General features: G+C 52.6%; 1 protein-coding gene across 4 annotated transcripts; it reads left to right on the top strand.

Moving 5' to 3' along the window:
* Positions 1 to 166: 166 nt before the first annotated feature.
* FCGRT (Fc gamma receptor and transporter) lies at positions 167 to 15376 on the top strand. 4 transcript variants are annotated; one of them, XM_037991919.2, is made up of 7 exons: positions 167 to 295; positions 1005 to 1091; positions 1988 to 2239; positions 2317 to 2592; positions 13604 to 13873; positions 14552 to 14668; positions 15054 to 15376. In XM_037991919.2, the coding sequence occupies exons 2-7, from the start codon at positions 1019 to 1021 to the stop codon at positions 15161 to 15163; spliced, it is 1098 nt and encodes a 365-aa protein (XP_037847847.1). In that variant the 5' UTR covers positions 167 to 295; positions 1005 to 1018; the 3' UTR covers positions 15164 to 15376. The 4 variants fall into 4 exon arrangements, with proteins under 4 accessions (XP_037847847.1, XP_037847850.1, XP_037847849.1 ...); XM_037991921.2 differs by having other exon boundaries at positions 249 to 267; XM_037991920.2 differs by lacking the exon at positions 167 to 295 and adding an exon at positions 843 to 861.
* Positions 15377 to 16266: the final 890 nt, after the last annotated feature.

Raw genomic sequence — 16266 nt, 5'->3', positions numbered from 1 at the left:
GTTCCTTTCCCAGCTTTGTCAAGAATTCCCTGGGCGGCGGACACCCTCAAAATAAAAAAAATGGGAACCACAGAGAAGGGGAAAAAGAAGAACCACAAGCGTTTTGAGAAACAAACAGAGGCTGGGCCTAGGGCCTGGGGTGTGCCCTGCAACTGGGGGGGGTGGGGCTGGATGTTCTTGGAGTCAGGGAGCAGCAGCCTCCCACAGGATGTGAGAGAGGAACTGGGGTCTCCAGTCACGGGAGCCAGGAGCCGGCCAGGGCCGCAGGCAGGAAGGGAGCGAGGCTGAAGGGAACGTGAGCCGACCAGGGCCCGATTGAGGGAGGAGGGGCTGGGGGCCTGGACCCCTGGGCCTGAGGGAGGAGGGGCCGGGGGTCTGGACAGTGCGTCTGAGGGAGGAGGGGCTGAGGGTCTCGACACTGGTTCTGAGGGAGGAGGGGCTGGGGGCCTGGACGCCTGGGACGGAGGGAGGAGGCAGTGGGGGTCTGGACACTGGGTCCCAGGGAGGAGGGGTTGGGGGCCCGGACTCCTCGGTCGGAGGGTGGAGGGGCTGGTGGCCCGGACTCCTGGGTCCGAGGGAGGAGGGTGGAGGGGCTGGGGTCCCGGACTCCTGGGTCCAAGGGAGGAGGGGTTGGGGGCCCGGACTCCTCGGTCGGAGGGTGGAGGGGTTGGGGGCCCGGACTCCTGGGTCCCAGGGAGGAGCGGTTTGGGGGTCCGGACTCCGCGGTCTGTGGGAGGAGGGGCTGGGGCCTGAGGGGGACGGAAGGGGCGTGGCCGAGCTCGGGGCCAGGACTCCCAGCCTATCAAGTTTCTGTAATTAATTAACTAACTGAGATCCAGTTCAGGGGTGAAAGTTCTTCAGGTAGGAGGAGGGCATTGTTGTCAGTCTGGACCGAGCCCGCAGAGCCCCTCCTCGGCGTCCTGGTCCCGGCCCTGCCCTTGGTACCCCGGGAGGAAGGGGCGGGCCGGGGGTCGGGAGGAGTCACGTGCCCCCTCCCGCCCCAGGTCGTCCTCGCAGCATGAGGGTCCCGCGGCCTCAGCCCTGGGCGCTGGGGCTCCTGCTCTTTCTCCTGCCCGGGAGCCTGGGCGCAGGTGAGGGCCGCTGCGGGCCGGGGCCCTGCTGCAGGCGGGCGGTGGGAGGCGGCACCAGGCAGGCAGGGGCGAAGCCAGCGGGTCCCGACTTCCCCGCGAGTCTCGGGCGCTGCCTTCTCCGCTCAGTTCACTTTCTCAGCGTCTCCTGCTGGGCCTGAGGCTGAGAACCACCTGTCGCCTCTGGGTCTCTTTCCCTCTCTCTCTCTGGGCCTCTGTCTCTCTGGGTCTCTGTCCCTTTCTCTCTCTCTCTGGACCTCTGTCTGGGTCTCTGTCCCTTTCTCTCTCTCTCTCTCTGGGTCTCTGTTTCTCTCCCTGGGTCTCTGTCCCTGGCTTTCTCTCTCTCTGGGTCTCTGTCCCTCTCTGTCTGGGCCTCTGTCTCTGGGTCTCTCTCACTCTCTCTCTGTCTCTGGGTCTCTGTCCTTCTCTCTCTGTCTCTCTCTCTCTCTGGGTCTCTGTCCTTCTCTCTCTCTCTCTCTCTCTCTCTCTCTCTCTGGGTCTCTGTCCTTCTCTCTCTCTCTCTCTCTCTCTGGGTCTCTGTCCTTCTCTCTCTCTCTCTCTCTCTCTGGGTCTCTGTCCTTCTCTCTCTCTCTCTGGGTCTCTGTCCTTCTTTCTCTGTCTCTGGGTCTCTCTCTCTCTGGGTCTCTGTCCCTCTCTCTCCCTGGGTCTCTGTCCCCTCTCTCTCTCTCTGGGTCTCTGTCTCTCTCTGCGTCTCTGTCCCTCTCTCTGGGTCTCTGTCCTTCTCTCTCTCTGTCCCTCTTTCTCTCTGGGTCTCTGTCCCCTCCCTCTGAATCTTCCCTCTCCCTCCATAATAGATTCTTCTCCCTCCCTGGATATCTGTGCCACTGCAATCTAGTTCCCCGCCCATGTGCTCCCTTCAGCTCTGTCTCTGTCTGCAGAAAGCCACCTCTCCCTCCTGTACCACCTCACCGCGGTGTCCTCGCCTGCCCCGGGGACGCCTGCCTTCTGGGTGTCTGGCTGGCTGGGCCCGCAGCAGTACCTGAGCTACGATAGCCTGCGGGGCCAGGCGGAGCCCTGTGGAGCTTGGGTCTGGGAAAACCAAGTGTCCTGGTATTGGGAGAAAGAGACCACAGATCTGAGGATCAAGGAGAAGCTCTTTCTGGAAGCTTTCAAAGCTTTGGGGGGAAAAGGTGAGATTCGAATCCGGAAGGGCAAGGGGCTGGGTCCATGCTCCTGGGCCCCGCTTACCTGTGTATGGGCGCCCCAGGCCCCTACACTCTGCAGGGCCTGCTGGGCTGTGAACTGAGCCCTGACAACACCTCGGTGCCCACCGCCAAGTTCGCCCTGAACGGCGAGGAGTTCATGAATTTCGACCACAAGCAGGGCACCTGGGGTGGGGACTGGCCCGAGGCCCTGGCTATCAGTCAGCGGTGGCAGCAGCAGGACAAGGCGGCCAACAAGGAGCTCACCTTCCTGCTATTCTCCTGCCCACACCGGCTGCGGGAGCACCTGGAGAGGGGCCGTGGAAACCTGGAGTGGAAGGGTGAGCCGGATCTGCAGCCACAGGCTGTTCTGTCCTCTCTGCCATTACGCCCCCTTGCCTCAGTTCCCCTGTCAGGACCCTCAGTCAGCCTCCCACTGCAGCCCACGCTCTGCCCCCCATTCCTCAGGAGTTCTTCTACATTCAGCCCTCCCATGGCTCCCCAGTGCCCCCCAAGACAAACTCTTGGCTTCCTTGCCTTTTTTTGTTGAGACAAAGTTTCACTCTTGTTGCCCAGGCTGGAGTGCAATGGTGCGATCTCGGCTCACTGTAACCTCCGTCTCCCGGGTTCAAGCGATTCTCCTGCCTCAGCCTCCCTAGTAACTGGATTACAGGCACGCATCACCATGCCTGGCTAATTTTGTATTTTTAGTAGAGACGGGGTTTCTTCATGCTGGTCAGGCTGGTCTCAAATTCCCAACCGCAGGTAATCCGCTCATCTCAGCCTCCCAAAGTGCTGGGATTACAAGTGTGAGCCATCGCACCTGGCTGGCTTTTTTTTTTTTTTTTTTTTTTTGAGACAGATTCTCGCTCTGCCACCCCAGGCTGGAGTGTGGTGGTGGCACGATCTCAGCTCATTGCAGCCTGAACCTCCCAGGCTCAAGCAATCCTCCCTCCTCAGCCTCCCAAGTAGCTGGGACCACAGCATCGTCACACCTGGCTGACTTTAATTTTTGTAGGCACGGTGTCTCACTATGTTGCCCAGGCTGGTCTTGAACTCTTAGGCTCAAGCAGTCCTCCTCCTTTGGCCTCCTGAATAGCTGAGATTACAGGTGCATACCACCATAACTGGCTCATTTTTTTTTTAGCTTTCCCGCACAGTCTGCCACCCAGGCTAGTGTGCAGCAGTGTGATCTCAGCTCGCTGCACACTCTGCCTCCTGGGTTTAAGTGATTCTCCTGCTGCAGCCTCATGAGTAACTGGCACTACAGGCACATCCACCATCTCTGGCTAATTTTTGTACTTTTAGTAGAGACAGGGTTTCATCATGTTAGCTAGGCTGGTCTCAAACTCTTGACCTCAAGTGATCCACTCACCTCAGCCTCCCAAAGTGGTGGGATTACAGGCGTGAGCCACCGCATCTGACCATACCTGGCTAATTTTAAAAATTTGTTGTAGAGATGGCATCTCGCTATGCTGCCCAGGCCAGACTCAAACTCCTGGCCTCAAATGATTCTCCCACTTTGGCCTCTCAGGGTGCTGGGATGACAGGTGTGAACCACTGTGCTTGGCCTTCCTTGCCTTAATGCCCTCGTCAGACCCATGCAGCAGCACTTGTCTCTACACAGCTGTCAGAGTCTAGGCTCCAGCCACCCAACAGGAGCAATCTTCTCCCTCTGAGCATTGGCTCATCCAGTTCCCCCGGCCCCTCTCTGTTCCACCCTTCCCCCTCTCTGCATATACTTCAGCCCTCCTTATTCTTCAAGGTCGGGGCTGGATATCACTTCCTCTGAGAAGCCTTCTCTCAGCTCTGTAGGGCAGAGTTCACTGTTTCCTCCCCAGCGGCCCCAGATCCCCATTCATTCAACTGTTGGCCAAGAGCATTTGCACTGCCAGACGCCGCTCTGGGCCTTGAGCAAAGAGGGAAGTGACACGTTCACCCTCTGCGGCTTCCAGGCCGCTGGACAAAGATAGATATCGGCTGGGGATTTGCACAGATGTTCATTCCAAGTGCCACAAAGGAGAAGTTGAGACTTAACCAGGTAGTTTTTCTTTGATCGTCGTCTTTCTTTTTTAAGCAGGGAAAATTTCCTTTTTTTTGAGATGGAGTCTCGCTCTTGTCGCCCAGGCTGGAGTGCAATGGCACAATCTCGGCTCGCTGCAACCTCCGCCTCCCAGCTTCAAGTGATTTCTGCCTCAGCCTCCCGAGTTGCTGGGACTACAGGCACGCACCACCATACCTGGCTAATTTTTGTATTTTTTTTAGTAGAGACAGGGTTTCACCATGTTGGCCGGGATAGTCTTGATCTCTTGACCTCGTCATCCGCCTGCCTCGGCTTCCCAAAGTGCTGGGATTACAGACATGAGCCACTGTGCCTGGCCTTTTTTTTTTTTTTTTTTTTTTTGAGACAGACTTTTGCATTGTTGTCCAGGCTGCAGTGCAGTGGCACAGTCTTGGCTCACTGCAACCTCCACCTCCCAGGGTCAAGCAATTCTCCTACCTCAGCCTCCCGAGTAGCTGGGAATACGGGCACGCACCACCATGCCTGGCTAATTTTTGTATTTTTAGTAGAGACAGGTTTCACCATGCTGGCCAGGCTGCTCTCGAACACCTGATCTCGTGATCCGCCCACCTTGGCCTCCCAAAGTGCTGGGATTATAGGCGTGAGCCACCACACCTGGCCTAAGTAGGGAAAGTTTCAAACCACACTTAAGTAGACACAATAGTATAAAAAGGACCAGGCATGGTGGCTCATGCCTGTAATCACAGCATTTTGGGAGGCCAAGGCAGGTGGATTGCTTGATCCCAGGAGTTCACGACCAGCCTGGGCAACATAGCAAGACCTCATCTCTACTAAAAACTCAAAAAATTAACCTGGCATGGTGGTATGTGCCTCTAGTCCCAGCCACTGGGGAGGCTATGGTGGGAGGATCACTTGAGCTCAGGAGTTTGAGGCAGTAGCGAACTGTGATTGCAATCCTGCACTCCAGCCCAGACTACAGAGCCAGACCCTGTCTCAAAAAGAAAGAAAATATGGTGGCCAGACGCGGTGGCTCACGCTTGAATTCCAACACTTTGGGAGGCTGAGGTGGGCAGATCACTTAACAGGAGTTTGAGATAAGCCTGGCCGACATAGTGAAACCCCATCTCTACTAAAAATACAAAAATTAGCTGGGTGCAGTGGTGGGCGCTTGTAATCCCAGCTATTCGGGAGGCTGAGGCAGGAAAATCACTTGATCCTAGGAAGCAAGAGTTTGCAGTGAGCTGAGATGAGGCCACTGCACTCCAGCCTGGGCAACAGAGCAAGACTCTGTCTCAAAGAAAGAAAGAAAAAAGAGAGAGAAAGAGGAAGGAAAGAAAGGGAGCTTCCCATCACTGAGACTTGATAATAATTATCAACCCATGGTCTTTTGAATTTCACATACATCCTCACTCACTTCCCAACCCCACTTTACATTAAGCTTTGGTAAATCTCAGCCATCACGGTGTTTTTTTCTTTGTTTTTTTGAGATGGAGTCTCACTCTGTCATGCAGGAGTGCAGTGGCTCAGTCTCGGCTCACTGCAAGCTTCGCCTCCTAGGTTCAAACGATTCTCCTGCCTCAGCCTCCTGAGTAGTTGAGATTACAGGTGCCTGCTACCTCGCCCAGCCAATTTTTGTATTTTTAGTAGAGACAAGGTTTCACCATATTGGCCAGGCTGGTCTTGAACTCCCGATCTTGTGATCCACCGGCCTTGGCCTCCCAAAGTGCTGGAATTACAGGCATGAGCCGCCGCACCTGGCCAACTTTTGTATTTTTAGTAGAGATGGGATTTCACTGTGTTGGCCAGGCTGGTCTCGAACCCTCCACTTCAAGTGATCCACCCTCTTTGGCCTCCCAAAGTGCAAGAGTCACGGTGCCTGGCCAGAGTGTTTTGTTGATAAGTACTTTAGTATGTAACTCTACTAGGTAAGGGCATGTAAAAAAAATTAATACCAAAACCATTATCACACCTACGATCAATTAACTGTAACTCCTTAATGGCATCAGATGTCTAGTTTTTGTTCACATTTTCCTGACTGTAAATTTTTTTTTTTTTTTTTTGGAGACAGTCTCTTTCTCTGTCGCCCAGGCTGGAGTGCAGTGGCCGGATCTCAGCTCACTGCAAACTCCGCCTCCCGGGTTTACGCCATTCTCCTGCCTCAGCCTCCCAAGTAGCTGAGACTACAGGCGCCTGACACCTCACCCGGCTAGTTTTTTTGTATTTTTTAGTAGAGACGAGGTTTCACCATGTTAGCCAGGATGGTCTCGATCTCCTGACCTCGTGATCTCCCCATCTTGGCCTCCCAAAGTGCTGGGATTACAGGCGTGAGCCACGGCGCCCGGCCTGTAAATGTTTTTTAAAGTTTGAATCAGCATCCAGCAAGGTCCACATATTTTGTTGTCTTTTCAGTGTCTTTTTCTGATTGTTGAATTTTTCTTTCTTTTTTCTTTTTTTTTTAAATTGAGACAGGGTCTTGCTCTGTTGCCAGACTGGAGTCCAGTGGTGCAATCATAGCTCACTGCAGCCGGAACCTCCTGAGCTCAAGTAATTCTCCCACTTGAGCCTCGCCAGTAGCTAGGACCACAGGTGTGTGCCATCAGGCCTAGCTATCTTTTTGTTTGTTTTTTGAGACGAAGTCTTACTCTGTCGCCCAGACTGGAGTGCAGAGGCACGATCTCGGCTCATTGCAACTTCTGCCTCCCGGCTTCAAGCAATGCTCCTGCCTCAGCCTCCCGAGTAGCTGGGATTACAGGCGCTCACCACCATGCCCGGCTATTTTTTGTATCTTTAATAGAGACAGAGTTTCACCATGTTGGCCAGGCAGGTTTCGAACTCCTGACCCCAGGTGATCCACCTCCCTCGGCCTCCCAAAGTGTTGGGATTACAGGCATGAGCCACCGTGCTCAGCCGTATTTTTGTTTTCTTTTTTTTTTTTGGAGACAGAGTCTCGCTCTCTTGCCCAGGCTGGAGTGCAGGGGTGCCATCTCAGCTCACTGCAACCTCCACCTCCCGGGTTCAAGCGATTCTCCTGCCTCAGCCTCCTGAGTAGCTGGGATTACAGGCGCCTGCCACCACGCCTGGCTAATTTTTGTATTTTTAGTAGAGATGGGGTTTCACGTGTTAGCCAGGATGGTCTCGATCTCTTGACTCGTGATCCGCCCTCCTCGGCCTCCCAAAGTGCTGGAATTACAGGCATGAGCCACTGTGCCCGGCCATAATCTTTGTATTTTTAGTAGAGACAAGGTTTCACCATGTTGGTCAGGCTGGTCTTGAACTCCTGACCTCGTGATCCGCCTACCTCGGCCTCCCAAAGTGCTGGGATTACAGGCGTGAGCTACTGTGCCAGGCTGGATTCCAATGTTTTATCAGATAGGTGTTTTGCAAATATTCCTTCCACTCTCTAAGTTGTCATTTCATTGTTTTAACTGTGCCTTTCAGAAAGAAAAAGTTTTTACTTCGATAAAATAGTTTTTTGTTTTTTTTTTTTGTTTTTTTTTTTTTGAGGCGGAGTGTAGCTCTGTCGCCCAGGCTGGAGTGCAGTGGCCGGATCTCAGCTCACTGCCAGCTCCGCCTCCCGGGTTCACGCCATTCTCCAGCCTCAGCCTCCCGAGTAGCTGGGACTACAGGCGCCCGCCACCTCGCCCGGCTGGTTTTTTGTATTTTTTAGTAGAGACGGGGTTTCACCATGTGAACCAGGATGGTCTCGATCTCCTGACCTCGTGATCCGCCCGTCTCGGCCTCCCAAAGTGCTGGGATTACAGGCTTGAGCCACCGCGCCCGGCCTCGATAAAATAGTTTATTCTTTTTTTTTTTTTAAATCATGGCTTATGCTTTTGATCACCAAACCCAAAATCAGCTAGATCTTCTCCTGTGTATTTTAAGAGTTTTAAAGTTTTGCATTTTACAGTTAGGTCTGTGATTCATTTTGAGGTAATTTGAGTTACTTGTGATCTTGAGTGTCTTTTGATTTACAGGTTTCCCATTTTCTTTTTTTTTTCCCCCTCGTAATTGTGGTTTGAAGAAAGTCCGTTTATGTCCTATTGAGTTTCCCCCAGACTGGATTTTACCCTTTGCATCCTCTGATGTTGCTGGACATAGTCTTCCTTCTCTTCTTTAAAGAAGCAGCTCGATCTGCAAGCTTGATCAGATTCTGGTTCAGTTTTTATGGCAAGAAAACTTTCTGGGTAGTTGGTGGCTATGTCTGTGTGCATAGGCTGCAAATATCTGCTCGCTTCTGTGCTGTTCTGCGGACCACTGGATTCAGGTGTTACAAAGTTCTCTGTCAGGTTTTCTCCTGATACTTTTAGCGGACAGCCATGGCCACTGCCTTAATCTTTTTTATTTATTTATTTTTGAGATGCAGTCTTGCTCTGTCGCCCAGGTTGGAGTGCAGTGGTGTGATCTCGGCTCACTGCAACCTCTGCCTTCCAGGTTCAAGCGATTCTCCTGCCTCAGCCTCCTGAGTAGCTGGGATTACAGGCGCATGCCACTATGCCCGGCTAATTTTTGTATTTTTTTGGTAGAGATGGGGTTTCACCATGTTGGTCAGGCTGGTCTTGAACTCCTGACCTTGTGATCCACCTGCCTCGGCCTCCCAAAATGCTGGGATTACAGGCATGAGCCACCGCTCCTGGCCTTTTTTTTTTTTTTTTTTTTTGATAGGGAGTCTCCCTCTGTCACCAGGCTGGAGTGCAGTGGGCATGATCTCGGTTCACTGCAACCTCCACCCCTCAGGTTCAAGTGATCCTCCTGCCTCAGCCTCCTTAGTCGCTGGAGTTACAGGCGCACACCACCACACCCAGCTACTTTTTGTATTTTTAGTAGAGACGGGGTTTCACGGGGTTTCACCATGTTGGCCAGGATGGATTTCTTTTTTTTTAAGAGAGATGGCATTTCACTCTTATTGCCCAGGCTGTAATACAATGGCATGAACTCGGCTCACTGCAAACTCTGCCTCCTAGATTCAAGTGATCCTCTTGCCTCAGCCTCCAGGGTAGCTGGGACTACAGGCATGCGCCACCATGCACAGCTAATTTTTATATTTTTAGTAGAGACGGGGTTTCACCATGTTGGCGAAGCTGGTCTCGAACTCCTGACATCAGGTGATCCGCCTGCCTCAGCCTCGCAGAGTGCTGGGATTACAGATGTGAGCCACCATGCCCGGCCTGGTTTGGTATTTTGTTAAACAGAACCAAAAGCCAGACAGATTTTCTGTGCTTGGATTTAGTCTATATTGGAACTACCTTGGAGGCTAAAGGCACGCGGCTTTGAGCGCGACACAGGAAGATACAGATTTGCTGAAAAGAATGGTAAACATAAAGCAGAAGCCAGAACTGCTGATGGCGGTCGGCCCGGCCCTCCATTCCACTTGACTGTGCAGCAAATTCTGCCAACTTGCCAGAGAGGCAGCTCCAGGAGAGAGAAGCTGCTGGGCTTTCCTGAAGCAGCAAATGTGTTTTCTGCTGAGCAACCAAAACCAAGATCCCAGCCAAGACCCACGATTGTCCAAATCCACCCTCCCTGAAGGGAACTTGGGCAGTCATGCCCAGCCCTAGGCAGTTGCTGAAATCTTTGCCTTTTTTTTTTTTCTTTTCTTTTTTGAACTGGGATCTTGCTCTGTCACCCAGACTGGAGTGGAGTACAGTGACACAGTCATAGCTCCATGTAGCCTTGGACTCCCAAGCTTAAGCAGTCCTCCTGCCTCAGCCTTCCAAGTAGCTGGGACTACAAGCACATGCCACCATGCCTGGCTAACATTTTCTATTTTTTTGTAGAGATGGGGTATTACTTTGTTGCCCAGGCTGGTCTAGCAGTCTTGGGCTTGGCCGGGCGTGGTGGCTCATGCCTATAATCCCAGCACTTTGGGAGGCTGAGGCAGGCGGATCACAAGGTCAGGAGTTCAAAACCAGCCTGGCCAGTATGGTGAAACCCTGTCTCTACTAAAAATACAAAAATTAGCCAGGTGTGGTGGAGGGCGCCTGTAATCCCAGCTACTTGATAGGCTGAGGCAGGAGAATCGCTTAAACCCGGGAGGCAGAGGTTGCAGTGAGCCAAGATTGTGCCACTGTACTCCAGCCTGGGCGACACAAAGAGACTTCATCTCAAAAAAAAAAAAACAAAAAATAGAAATCCTGGGCATAAGGGATCTTTCTGCCTTGACTTCCCAAGGTGCTGGGATTGCAGGTATGAGCCACCGCACCCGCTTTTTTTTTTTTTTTTTTTCTCTTTGAGACAGGCACTTGCGCTGTTGCCTAGACTAGAGTGCAGTAGCGGGATTAGAGTTCACTGCAGCCTCAACCTCCCAAGCTCAGGCGATCCTCCTACCTCAGCCTCCCTGAAGGGATGGGGCCACAGGTGTGTACCCCCACACGTAGTTAATTTTTAAAATTTTTCAGAGACGGGTTTCTCCATGTCGCCCAGGCTGGTCTTGAACTCCTGGCTTCCAGTGATCCTCCTGCCTCAGCTTCCCGAAGTGCTGGGATTACAGGCATGAGACCACCCAACCTTTTTTCACTCCCTTAACGAAACCTTTGGATGAACAAAAATTCTTAATTTTGGTGAAGTTCAGTTTATCGATTTCTATTTATACATTTTATAAAGTTTATGAATTTTTTTTTTTTTTTTTTTTTTTGAGACGAAGTCTCGCCCTGTCACCCAGGCTGGAGTGCAGTGGCCGGATCTCAGCTCACTGCAAGCTCCGCCTCCCGGGTTTATGCCATTCTCCTGCCTCAGCCTCCAGAGTAGCTGGGACTACAGGCGCCCGCCACCTCGCCTGGCTAGTTGTTTTTTTGTATTTTTAGTAGAGACGGGGTTTCACCATGTTAGCCAGGATGGTCTCGATCTCCTGACCTCGTGATCCGCCCATCTTGGCCTCCCAAAGTGCTGGGATTGCAGGCTTGAGCCACCACGCCCGGCCCTTTTTTTTTTTTTTTAGACGGAGTCTTGCTCTGTCACCCGGGCTGGAATGCAATGGTGCAACCTCTGCCCACTGCAACCTCTGCGTCCCGAGTTCAAGTGGTTCTCCTGTCTCTGCCTCCTGAGTAACTGGGACTATAGGCGCCTGCCATCATGCCCAGCTAATTTTATGTATTTTTAGTAGAGATGGGGTTTCACCATATTGGCCAAGCTGGTCTTGAATTCCTCACCTTGTGACCCACCCAGCCTCAGCCTCCCAAAGTGCTGGGATTACAGGTGTGAGCCACTGTGCCTGGCCCCAAGTTTATAAATTTTAATTTATAAAGCTCAATTTTATCTTTGATTCTGTAGCTTTGTTGTGTATTCTCTTTAAGGACTCTTTCCTCCGAGAAAGGTATTCACCTATGTCTTCTAGAAGCTTAGTTGATAAATAGCTTCCACATTTAGTGATACTATTGATTTTGAGTTAATTGCCTGTTATGATGAGGGTAGGAGTTGAGGTTCATATGTCCAGCCAGCATCATTTGTTGCTAGACCACGATCCCCTCTCCCTCACTGGACTGCAGGGGAGTGTGTTTTGTGTGTAAGGTGTGGATCTGCTTCTGACCCTCTCCTATTCTGCTGATTTATTGGACTTAGTGTCAGTACTTCACTCTTGATTTGATGTAGCTTTTTTTTTTTTTTTTTTTTTCTTTTTTGAGATGGAGTCGCACTCTGTCGCCCAGGCTGGAGAGTAGTGGTGTGATCTCGGCTCACTGCAAGCTCCGACTCCCGTGTTCACGCCGTTCTCCTGCCTCAGCCTCCCAAGTAGCTGGGACTACAGGCACCCGCCACCACACCCGGCTCATTTTTTTGTATTTTTAGTAGAGATGGAGTTTCACTGTGTTAGCCAGGATGGTCTTGATCTCCTGACCTCCTGATCCGCCCACTTGGCCTCCCAAAATGCTGGGATTCCAGGTGTGAGCTACTACACCCATTCCTGAATCTATTTTTATGAGAGACATTGGCCTTAAGTTCTCTTTCTTATAATGTCCTTTGTTGTCAAGATGATGCTGACCTCATAAAATACGCTGGGAGAGTGTTTCCTCTGTTTTATTGCCTGAAGAGTTTGCGTAGGAGTAGAATCATTTTTACATTGGAAGAATTCACTAATTGATGTCTTCCGGACCTGGAATTTTAGTTTTCGGAAAGTTTTAAACTATGGATTAAACATTTTAAATAGGCTGGGCACGGTGCATCACGCCTGTAATCCCAACACTTTGAGAGGCTGAGGTGGGTAGATCACAATGTCAGGAATTTGAGACCAGCTTGGCCAATATGGTGAGACCCTGTCTCTACTAAAAACAAAATTACCCGGTGTGGTGGTGTGTGCACCTGTAGTCCCAGCTACTTGGGAGACTGAGGGAGAAGAAACACTTGAACCCAGGAGGCGGGGGTTGCAGTGAGCTGAGATCATGCCTGGGTGACAGAGCGAGACTCTATCTCAGGAAAAAAAAAAAAAGGCCGGGCGTGGTGGCTCATGCCTGTAATCCCAGCACTTTGGGAGGCTGAGGCGGGTAGATCACGAGGTCAGGAGATTGAGACCATCCTGGCTAAGATGGTGAAACCCCGTCTCTACTAAAAATACGCAAAACTATCTGGGCGTGGTGACGGGCGCCTGTAGTTGCAGCTACTCTGGAGGCTGAGGCAGGAGAATGGCATAAACCTGGGAGGCGGAGCTTGCAGTGAGCGGAGATCCTGCCACTGCACACCAGTCTAGACGACAGAGCGAGACTCTGTCTCAAAAAAAAAAAAATGTAAATACTTACGGGACTGCTGACGTTTTAAATTTCCTCTTGTGTCAGTTTAGAAGGTTGTATTTATCAAGAATGTGTTCAGTTCATCTAAATTTTCAAATGTGTTAGTATGGAATTTTTCATAATTATCCTCTATCTTTTTTTTTTCCTTTCCCCGAGACAGGGTCTCGCTCTGTCACCCAGGCTGGAGTGCAGTGGCGCGATCCCAGCTCACTGCAACCTCTGCCTTCCAGGTTCAAGCGATTCTCCTGCCTCAGCCTCCTGAGTAGCTGGGACTACAGGTGCCCAGCTAATTTTTGTATTTTTAGTAGAGATGGAGTTTCACCATGTTGGCCAGTCTGGTCCTGACCCCAGGTGATCCACCCACTTTGGCCTCCCAAAGTGTTGGGATTACAGGCGTGAGCTACCATGCCCAGCCCAGGGAGGTGACATCTTGAGGGGATACCTTCAGGGTGGATAGGTTCAGTCTCTGTCACCTGGGAAGCGCCTCCTCTTTTACCACCATATTATCCGGGGTTAGCACATTGCAAACATGGAGGCCTCTTTCTGTCCTTACCCAGCCCTGGCCCTGGGAGTGGTGGGCTCAGGGCTTAGACCTGTCTGCCTGGTTTCCTGCAGAGCCCCCCTCCATGCGCCTGAAGGCCCGACCCGGCAACCCTGGCTTTTCCGTGCTTACCTGCAGCGCCTTCTCCTTCTACCCTCCGGAACTGCAACTTCGGTTCCTGCGGAATGGGCTGGCCGCTGGCACCGGCCAGGGCGACTTCGGCCCCAACAGTGACGGCTCCTTCCACGCCTCGTCGTCACTAACAGTCAAAAGTGGCGATGAGCACCACTACTGCTGCATCGTGCAGCACGCGGGGCTGGCGCAGCCCCTCAGGGTGGAGCTGGGTGAGGCCCCGCCTGGTGGTGATGCTCCTGGTTTCCCGTTGCCTTGTCTCACTGCTGCGCCGGTCCTTCCTGAGTCTGACCTTCCTCCCCGCTGCTGCCACCTCCTTGAATCTGACTGCCTTGTGCCTCGCGCCTGTCAGTGCCCCCAAAGCCTGATGCCTTGTCCTTCCCAAGGCCGACTGCCTTCCGTCCTGCTGCTTCTGGCCTCACTGAGTCTGAAGAGCTGTTAACCACCATGGCCAGTCCTCCCTGAGTCTGACCGTCTTCCATCCTGCTGCTGCTGCTGCTGCTGCTGCAGGTCTTCCTGGAATCTGACCATTCGTTGTCTGCTATGCCCGTCCTCACCAAGACTGACCACCTGCTGCCTTGCTACTGCCGGGGCCCATGAGGCTGACTTCCCACTGCTCTGCCTGCCCCTCCCCGCTGCGCCGGGACAGCCCCACCCTGCCGCTTCTGGTCCATTGCCGGTGTGTCCGCGGCGGCTTGTGCTGTGGCTGGTTCTTACATCCAACCTGGGGGCACCCTGCCGAGATCGCCCGCCTGGCCTTGCCTCTGCCCATCAGACACTTGGTGCTGGGATCTCCGAGGCTGGGAGGGACTGGGACCCCCCAGTGCTGTGTCCTGACTGGGTGGGGGTGAACGGGCTGCTCCACATCTCACAGCGTTCTCTGGCTGCAGAAACTCCAGCCAAGTCCTCGGTGCTCGTGGTGGGAATCGTCATCGGTGTCTTGCTACTCACAGCAGCGGCTGTAGGAGGAGCTCTGTTGTGGAGAAGGATGAGGAGTGGGCTGCCAGGTGTGGGCAGCGGGAGGAAGAGCCTTGGAGAGATGGACAGAGACCCCAAGAGAGGGGCACACAGACCTGGGAGGAGAGAGACCTGGTGTGGGGACAGACCCAAAGAGAGGAGGACAGAGACCAGAGAGAAGTAGAGACAGAAACCCAGAGACGGGGGAACAGAGGCACAGAGAGAGGGGACAGAGGAAGGGGGAGACAGAGACCCAGAGGAGGGAGCCAAAGATGTAGAAAGAGGGGGGATGGAAAATTGGGAGAAGGGGAGACAGGCCCAGAAGGAAGGGGTTAGAGACTGAGGGAGTGTGTGTGAGACACACAGAAATGGGGGATGTCAGTCAGACCCAGAGCACCTCAGAGATTCTGATGACCTCCCCCTCTCTCTCCACAGCCCCTTGGATCTCCCTCCGTGGAGATGACACCGGGTCCCTCCTGCCCACCCCGGGGGAGGCCCAGGATGCTGATTCGAAGGATATAAATGTGATTCCAGCCACTGCCTGACCATCCGCCATTCCGACTGCTAAAAGCGAATGTGGTCAGGCCCCTTTCATGCTGTGAGACCTCCTGGAACACTGGCATCTCTGAGCCTCCAGAAGGGGTCCTGGGTCCTGTTGTCCTCGTCTGGAGCCCCGTCCTGTGGTCTGCCTCAGTTTCCCCTCCTAATACATATGGCTCTTTTCCACCTCGATAATATAACACGAGTTTGGGCCCGAATCAATGTGTTCTCATCATTTTTCAGGCAGGGGAGGTAAGGGAATAAGTCAGGGGACTGAATGGCCGCTGAGGCTCAGATCTCTCCTACAGGTAACATGCTGCCACGGGGGAACCTGCCAGTTTTATACATCAGGTCATGTATTTTGTTTTTCTTTTTTTTTTTTTTTTTTTTGATGGAGTCTTGCTCTGTTTGCCCAGGCTGAAGTGCAGTGGCGTGATCTTGGCTCACTGCAAGCTCCACCTCTTGGGTTCACACCATTCTGCCTCAGCCTCCCAAGTAGCTGGGACTACAGGTGCCTGCTACCACGCCCGGAAAATTTTTTGTATTTTTAGTAGAGATGGGGTTTCACCATGTTAGCCAGGATAGTCTCGATCTTCTGACCTGGTGATCCACCCGCCTCTGCCTCCCAAAGTGCTGGGATTACAGGTGTGAGCCACTGTGCCCAGCCTGTTTTTTGTTGTTGTTTTTTGAGATGGAATCTTGCTCTATAGCCCAGGCTGCCAGGCTGGAGTACAGTGGCATGATCTCGGTTCACCACAACCTCCGCTTCCCAGGTTCAAGTGATTCTCCTGCCTCAGCCTCCCCAGTAGCCATGCGCCACCACACCTGGCTAATTTTGTATGTTTAGTAGAGATGGGAGTTTCACCATGTTGGTCAGGCTGGTCTGGAACTCCTGACCTTAGGTGATCCACCTGCCTCAGCCTCCCAAAGTTCTGGGATTACAGGCGTTGAGCTACTGTGCTCATGTATTTTTTAATTCATAACTTTTACAAATGTTTACTGGATAACTGCCGTGCCAGGCATTTTGAGGAATTCTTGGCTACTGTCTGACCATCTGAATCGCTGGAGCAGAAGAGGAGCGAGGAGCACTGTTCACTCTTGGAGGAAA

Source organism: Chlorocebus sabaeus, chromosome 6 (genome assembly GCF_047675955.1).
Source record: "Chlorocebus sabaeus isolate Y175 chromosome 6, mChlSab1.0.hap1, whole genome shotgun sequence".
In the NCBI taxonomy this organism is placed as follows: domain Eukaryota; kingdom Metazoa; phylum Chordata; class Mammalia; order Primates; family Cercopithecidae; genus Chlorocebus; species Chlorocebus sabaeus.
Note: the sequence above shows the minus strand (reverse complement) of the source record. Positions and strands in the feature narration are given on the sequence as shown.